The sequence below is a fragment of the Pteropus alecto genome, unplaced genomic scaffold, assembly GCF_000325575.1.
Source record: "Pteropus alecto unplaced genomic scaffold, ASM32557v1 scaffold123, whole genome shotgun sequence".
Lineage (NCBI taxonomy): Eukaryota > Metazoa > Chordata > Mammalia > Chiroptera > Pteropodidae > Pteropus > Pteropus alecto.
Window position 1 is genome coordinate 7549925 of NW_006433950.1, and position 7799 is coordinate 7557723.

At 58.5% G+C, this 7799-nt stretch overlaps 1 protein-coding gene across 1 annotated transcript in view; it reads right to left on the bottom strand.

Moving 5' to 3' along the window:
- Positions 1-7080, bottom strand: part of DOK4 (docking protein 4) — an 8544-nt gene extending 1464 nt beyond the window's left edge. Inside the window, 9 exon segments of the mRNA XM_006908790.3 lie at positions 3-35; positions 151-274; positions 464-602; positions 1303-1492; positions 1595-1714; positions 2010-2124; positions 2271-2378; positions 6104-6354; positions 6885-7080. Of these exon segments, the coding sequence (XP_006908852.1) occupies positions 3-35; positions 151-274; positions 464-602; positions 1303-1492; positions 1595-1714; positions 2010-2124; positions 2271-2378; positions 6104-6169 (895 nt within the window). The 5' untranslated portion in view covers positions 6170-6354; positions 6885-7080.
- Between the last annotated feature and the right edge of the window lie 719 nt (positions 7081-7799).

The window sequence follows — 7799 nt, forward strand, 5'->3', positions numbered from 1 at the left end:
TTCTGAGCTGGCCTGGGGTGCCCCATACCCCTCACCTGTGAGCACAGAGGGAGATTCAGGACTCGAGTCTCAGTCAAGACTCCTGCCCAGGAGGCCTTGTCCGCCACAGAGCCTCGTGGCAGGTGAGTGTGGGGCACAGCAGGGACTCACCGGCGTAGCTGGAGGCCTCGGCAATGTTCTGGGAGCCCGTGATGTGGTGCCAGTAGGCACTGCGGGGCAGCATGGTAGTGGGCGTGCAGGGGTACGAGTAATGCTCCGTGCCCTTGTTCAGCAGCTGTGAGGCAGAGAAGGGCATCTCTCCCATTAGCCCTGGGGGCAGTGGCTTATGCCCAAGTGGCCAGCCCAAGACCCTGCCTGCCTCTGCTGCGTGCACACTAAGTGGAGACACCTGGCACAGTCCAGGCACTCGGCCTGCCCACCCACAGCCTCCCCTGTCCCCGGGGCTGAGCCGCCCCCGCCTCACCCTCACATTCTTCTCCATTTCTAGCAGGACCCGCCTGTGCTGCTCGGCGATGGCCAGGGTGGCACTGTGGACCCGCTGGTAAATCTGTTCCCCTTCCTGCGTCTGGAAGGTGTAGAGCCCTTCCCCGGCGTCACACATCCTGGGAACACAAGTGGCGTGGAGGGCAAGGGGCTGGGGACCCCACCACATCCATACACGTGCTTGCTTGCAGGGCCTCTGGGGAACAGGCGGGACCGTTGCCCGGGGGTCTCGCCACACAGCTCGAAGGCGCTGAGCATTTTCTACACGCCAGGTGGAGAGCTAAATGCTTTACAAGAATCGACCCATTCACTTTTCTCCACTACCCTCTGGTCCGTGCACTAGTACCGTTTCCTCATTATTAGTTTTCACAAACCACTTTACAGGTGAGGAAACTGACATACAGAAGGTGCGTAACTGCACCGAGGTCATGCAGAGGATTATACAGAATTCAGGTCCAGGTGAGCGGGCTCCAGTGTTCACGCTATGGTTGATTCAACGTTCACCATAGCTCCATGGGGTTAGGTACCTTTCTTATCCCCTATGTAACAGATGAAGAAACAGCCTCAGGCCCACAATCCTAGAGCCAGTAAGTGCCAGTGCCAGCACCTGATTTGAACCCAAGCAGTTTGACTTTTGTTAACAGCTTCACTTGACCTGCCTTCCGTGAGCCTCAATTTGTTCATCTATAAAGTGAGAACATCACATTCCCTTTCTGATTGCTATGCTGATAAGCTCCAAGCACAATGGCCAACACAGAGTGGATGGCAGCCACCATCACAACCATGGTGGGACAGGGTTGGGGGGTGAGAGGGTCCTACCGGCCAGCCTCGAAGGTAAAGCGTGTGGCATCCCGGCCGTAACGGCGCAGTGAGCAGAGGGGCCACGAGACGAGCTTCACGCGGGGGTTGTGTATGTCCCAGAGGTAGATGTTCTCGTGGGTGATCTGCAGCTTGCACTCTCCATACACATCCAAGTTGGGGCAGGGCAGCAGGAAGACATTGAAACGATCTGAGTGGGAGAGGATGAGTGGGCCTGGAGCTTCCCATGGGGAGGCCTCCTGCCCCTTCCCGCCGCCCCCCCACCTACCCCTACTGCCAGCCCAAGCCTCACCTGTCTGCTCACACTGCACCCCTGGGGCCAGGAGGTCCGGCTCTCCCAGACTGATGTCGTTGAGCCGTGACCCCAGACACTCCACAGACAGTGTCTTGTACCACTCCTCCGCCTCCAGCTCTGGAGAAAATGGCACTTCATCATGCTGCCAACTCGGTCCGCCAACAGCCCACCCCATTCACTTCAGCCTGAGTTATCCCACCATGCAAGGCAGGGAGGGCAAGGCCAGTAGATTCTGCCTGCCTGCCCGACCTCATCCTGGGGACCTGCTCCCATGAAGGCACCTCCCCCAACTCTCATCCCCAACCGTCATGCCAGTCAGGCCTAGCCCTGCTCTGCCTCCTCCTGACCGGACTGCTGGACCACAACTGGCCCAGCGGAGGCTGGACAGAGGTCTGCAGCCCCAGCGCCTCACCTGAGTCGCAGGTGAAGGTACGGGCTGAGTCATCAGTGAATATGATGGCTACCGCCTGCCTCTTGGTCTCCTTGGGGAGCCTCGTGACACACTTGACATTGCTGATCTCGGTCACCTAGGACAGCATCCACAAGGGAGTCAGGTTGGAACACTCCCCTCTGTATCCCCTACAGTTCTGCCGCCCCTCGGAGGGTGCTCCTGAACCTCAGGACTCATCATCATTGCGTTAGGTTAGGGGAGCTGGGGCCCAGGCCCCCTAACCTTGGGGCAGCCTCGGAGGCACACTGACTTCTCATCCGGATACTTCTCCAGCCGCTGGGGCCCCTTGCTGGAGGATTTCCGGAACACCAGCCAGCACCTGCGGTAGATCTGTGGGGCAAGATGACAAGGGTTTCAGGCTTCCCTGGACCACTCCCACCTAACATGGCCATGTAATTACCCCTGCCTACCACAGGGGGCAGTGCCACACAGCCTTCCTGGGATCCCAGCTCAGGAGGAAACCTGGGGACAGCTGACACCAGCATGACTCCTCCATGGAGTAGACGTCCCCTCCCCAAATTGAAAGGGCAGTCGTTTCTTAGCTGGCTCGTGAAAAGGTGTTCCACAAAGGGCACACTTCTGAGTCACCCTCAGTTCTGAGTGCACAGCTGACCCTTGAACAAACTGGTTTGAACCACGTGGGTCCACTTACATGTGGATTTTTTTCAAGAAATATACAGTTGACCTTCTGTATCCCTGAGTTCTGCAGGATTTTTGATCTGTGGCTGGGAATCTGAGGATGTGTATGGCTGACTGCATGCATTGCTCTATGCCACTTTTAATAAAGGACTTGAGCATCGTGGATTTTATTGTCTGCGGGGATGCTGGATCCAATCTCCCGTGGATACCGAGGGACAACTGGGGAGTCAAAAACTATACACAGATTTTCTACTATGCAGGGGACCAGGAGTTGGCGCCCCTAACCTCCACATCGTTCAGGGGTCAGCTGTGATATAAGTAACCAACATTTATTGAGTGTTGCTTATTTGCACTTTTTGTTATTAGCACTCAGGGTCACTCTTGAGGCCGGTTCTATTATTTCTCCTTTATAGATAAGGAAACGGAGGCACCAAAAAGCAACAGCTAATAAACGACAGAGCTAGTATCTCCACCACAACAGAGGGAGTGTTCTAGGAACAGGGGTTAGACCCTCGCCCACCCCCAGCCTGCACATCACCACGGCCCTTGTTCTCAGAGCTAGGGGAGGGCTTGATGTAGGCAACACCCCTTCTTGTCTCCAGGAGCTTTCATTTACCCACTCATTTTATTCTCTAACCAACCCTGGGCTTCTGGGAGGGGGCAGAGTTAGTTCTCTGTTCCAGTCGGGAAATCAGAGGCTCTCAGAGGTAAAGGGGCAGAGCCAAGAACTTGGGGTGACCCCAGAGCACAGTGCCTTCCTCGGCAAAGTTCTCTCCTTGCCAACTATTGCCAATGACTTTGTGACTAAAATTCTCTACAGCTTCTTGGACTCTTCCTAAGGGTCAAGGAGCCAGGACGGAGGGAGCAGACCATCCTCCAGGGCTACAGGGGCAAACTGGCAAGTCAGACACCTTGAGGGGTGGCCCCAGCCACCTGCCTGGGCTGCTGACTCTTCCTTCCACAGCTCCCTGCCTCCTGCCTCAGGCTCTCTTCCAGCCCAGAGTCTGGCTGAGATGGACCTACTCTTTCAGTGGGCACCCCAGAAGCCCACAGACCCCATTCGCCAGGAATCTGACGCTCCTTTCACAGGCAAACAGGGAGACTGAGGGGTGGCCCAGAGCAGAGGAGGTAAGGGGTCCTCTAGGCCACAGCCCCAAGCCCTGCCTTCTCCCTGGCCCTGTTCTGGCATGCAGGCACCAGGTCCTTGGCAGGCAGAGTCCCAGAGTACAGGGAGCCTAGGCAGCTTCCATCCCAAGAAGCCAGCCAGAGCCGTGCCGTTTGTGGCTCCTGTCTGTTCAGAGCCCTAGGAGGAGTGCTGCCCCTGCACACATGACTCTGGCTCGGCCCTGGCCTATCCCCGTAAACCACGGCAGGCCTCAGCTCTCGGCTGAGGAGCTCCTTTAGGGCAAAGACTGTATTTATTCTCTGAATCCTCACTCACATCCTGGTAGCCACATTAATGGAGCTCTGAATGATCATATGAAGGGACGGTGACTGAATGGATAGATGGATAGATGACCATATATGCTCTATTAAGTTGGGTTCCATGTAGCCTGCAATGTCAAGGGCAAAGGGCCTGGGGGCCTGAGCATCCTGGTTGCCTGGTTACAGACAGACCCACACGCACACACACACACACACACACACACACACACACGGCCCCAGGGAGCCACTGTGCTCAAGAGCCCTCCTTCCCCACTTCTCACAGGTCTTTGATCAGGCTTCAGAAACACTCTGCCACAGCTCTGCCTCGGAGGAAGGCCCTGGCAGGAAGGAGGGTGGGCTCCCGATCTCTTTCAACCCCTCCCCACTTAGCTCTGTGGGCTAAGACGAGCATGGCTGCTCTGGGGGTGACCACAGCCCCTCATATCAGGTCTGCATAGGAAAGCTGAATTCCCTGAGTAGGCGGGGAGGGACCCCAGACTGGGCCTGGCCATGTGCCAGCACCCAATCCCTCCACCTGGCTGTGCCCACCTTCGGTTCCCAGTCTCCTGGAACAGGTGTGATACCGAGCCCAGTGGCTGCCTCAGGTGGCTTGCTTTCCAGGTAAGATTTGTCTCGGACATGGCCTTAACCCAGCTGGCCCCATAGGACCTGCTAGGTCGGGACTCATAGGAATGAGGAGCCACAAGAAAAGCTGGGGCCCTCCCCACTCAGCCTCCCCACCTCATCCTCAGCCTCTGCTTGCTCTGTACTCCAAGTGGGCCCCAGCCCCCTCTCAGGTAAGAGCAGAGTGGCTGGTGGCCACCAGGGCTCAGTCTCCTGGGCTGGGACACAAATCCAAATTCAGATGAGACTACAAACATGCCCACCAGCTCAGCTGCTGACCCCGGCTGGACAGACGCCTTCATGGGGCCCTCAGGCAGGACAGGGAACCCCTCTCCAAGGCCAGCACTGCTCTGTCTGGTACCAGGCAGGGGGGCTGGTATGGAGCCCTGCTCCTCCCCCACGCCACTCAGGCAGAGAGCCAGGAAGCCTTGAGCAGTCTGATCCCACCTCCAACAAGGCCATGGGGGAGTGAGGAAGGGAGGGACCAGAGACCCAGGGAAAACACTAGACTTGAGCCACCTCGGTCACCAGGGTTCCTTTCCTACTGGGGAGGGGTCCAGCTACCAGACACCTCACTGGAGGCGAGGAGGGACAGCCGAGCAACAGGGACAGCTCTTGGACAACCCCATCGAGATCATTAAGTTGGTCCCCCGGGCCACTGCCCATGCCTCCTGGGGTGTCTTCGCCAGTGGGAGAGGGCGCACACCCAGGGGCGTCTGAGGCTTCATCTCCATGGAGCCTCCAAGCACCAGCTCTGGGCCAAACACAGAGGGAGCAACTTGGAGGAAAGTGGCCCGTCCCAGAGCCACAGGCCTCAAGTTCTCATTCATGAACCACAGAAACGTCGGCCTCTGCGCCCCTCACACCACGGCCCGCCCCCACGGCCCGCTACTCTCCTTTTCAAACACTTCTTTAGCAGTAAAAGCAACAACCAAAGGTAAATAAATAAATACCTGTACACAGAAAGCAATGGGAAGCAGGAGGAGAGGTGGTTCTTAAAAGAGGCCAGGGGGAGGGTGGGGGAGAAACAGGGAGGCGGGGAGGGGAAGTGAGATGCTGGTCTCAGCTCAGACTCAGCAGGGCATTTCCAGAGCTCCTGGCTCCTGCCGCTGCCCTGGTGACAACTTCAACAATAGCCTGGGAGCTGCCTGTCCATCGGCTGCCACCACTGGCCCAGCCGCTGAGATGCCAGCCAGTCTTACCGGGGCAGAGGCCCAGGCACATACCGGGCAGCTCGCTGGCCAGAAGCCTCGAGACCACAAATGCACGATGCCGGGCCCAGGTGGGCAGCCGCATACTCGGCCGCCAGGTACCAAACCAAGTCCTCCGAGCCTGTCCCTCGGCAGGACCCTGGGAGGGTGGCTCACCCCAAGCTTCCTGCTCTTCATCTTCACGTAGCCTTGCTTGACAATGTCGTTGAAACTGGTCGCCATGGTTTCCCCACCTTGTCTTGGGCACTGGGCCTGGCTGAGGCGAGGCGAGGGATGCCCGGGTGGCCTCAGTTTCCGGCGCCTCCGATCACCTGTTCGAGACACTCCTGGGTTTCCGCGCGCAGCCCGGCTGCTCCTCACCTCGCCTGCCTCAGCATTGTTCTAGCGGCTCCTTCGCCCGGCAGCTGCTGGAAATAAAAATGACAAGGGGATTAGACAGTGACATCTTTCTCTTCCCTTGGCTGTCTCGCTCTTTTTTCCTTCCTCTTCCCCCACGCCTCCCTCCCTCCCTCCACCCGCCTTTCCTCCTTCCCTTCCCTCCCCACCCCAGGACGACAGAACCATTCAGGAAAACCCGAGGTGGAGGCAGCAGCCAGGAAAATGGTCCAGCCCAGTCCCCTCCCTCAAGGCTGGGGCTGGCAGTTAACCCCTTCCTGGGAGGACTGGCGCCCGCTCCATGGTGGAGGTGGGGACAGAGGAAGAGGTGGTCCCGGAGCTGCGGTTCCGCCCTATCCCCTGGTACAACTTTGGGACAGACTTAGGGCGACTTGTTCCCTCCACGCCCAGGAGGCCCACGGGCGCACCTTCCCAGAGACGGAGGGGCTGGCTCCCCAGGAGCCTGGTGTCTGAATGAACACATGCTCGCCGAGGTGAAGGGCTGATGTGCCTTGTCGGTCTCAGCGGACCCCCAAATCCCTCTCGCCACCCCATCCTATACCTGGATCTCTCCAGCCTCAGGCAGGGAGCTGAGAATCATCACCTCCAGCCCACTGGGGCCCTGCTCCCAGCCCCTGGGACTCTCCAGCAGTTCCTCTGGGTGCCGCTTCCTGAGTGGGAGGGCAGAGTCCAGCGGGGCGGGCTCCCAGATAAGCCTGAGGAATGTGCCTGTCAGGCAGGAGGTGGCCGCTGTGTGAAGGCACTGGGTCTGGCCAGGCCAAGCGGTGCCCCCTTGTCCTGAGCCCCGGCGGGAGTTAATTACAGGGAGAATTAGCAGTCACCTGGGCCTAGGGCAGAGGACAGACTGAGATGGCAGTGAGTTGTGCCAAGGGGACGTCAATATGGGGCAGGAAATGGGGGTGCCAGCGGGGGCCACTCAGAATCAGATAATGAATCAACCGATAACGAAGACTCACACTCAGGGCGGCGGTCTCAGTGATGACCTGGTCCAACCCCCATTCTACAGAGAAGCATGGCTGAGGTCAGATAGCCAGCCCAGGGCAAAGGCAGGGATGAATGAGAAGTTCCAGGGTGGGCAATGGCCGCAGGCCTGGGGGTGAAATGTCCTGTGGCCATCTCTGGCTGCCTGCCACCTCCTAAGCCCTTTCTGCCACCCAGGCTCAGGGGCAGGGCTGTGCCAGCAACAAGGCCCCCTCGTGTCACCAGGATCGCTGGGTGGGAACGGAGCAGCATTTCTAGGGTCGGCTGGGCATCTGTGCTGCCAGGACAGAGCCCTAGGGCAAGAATGCTGCTAGATCTGCCAGCAGCTTGGCATTAATTAATCTCCTGGAGGCCTGTCTGTGGAGTCCCTAACAAGGAACAGATGGGACTGCCCCAGTGGCACATGCAAACAAGGAGGGGGGTAGACAGAGATAGTAATGCTCCCCTATCCTGCCGGCACCCTGAAGGCCTCCTG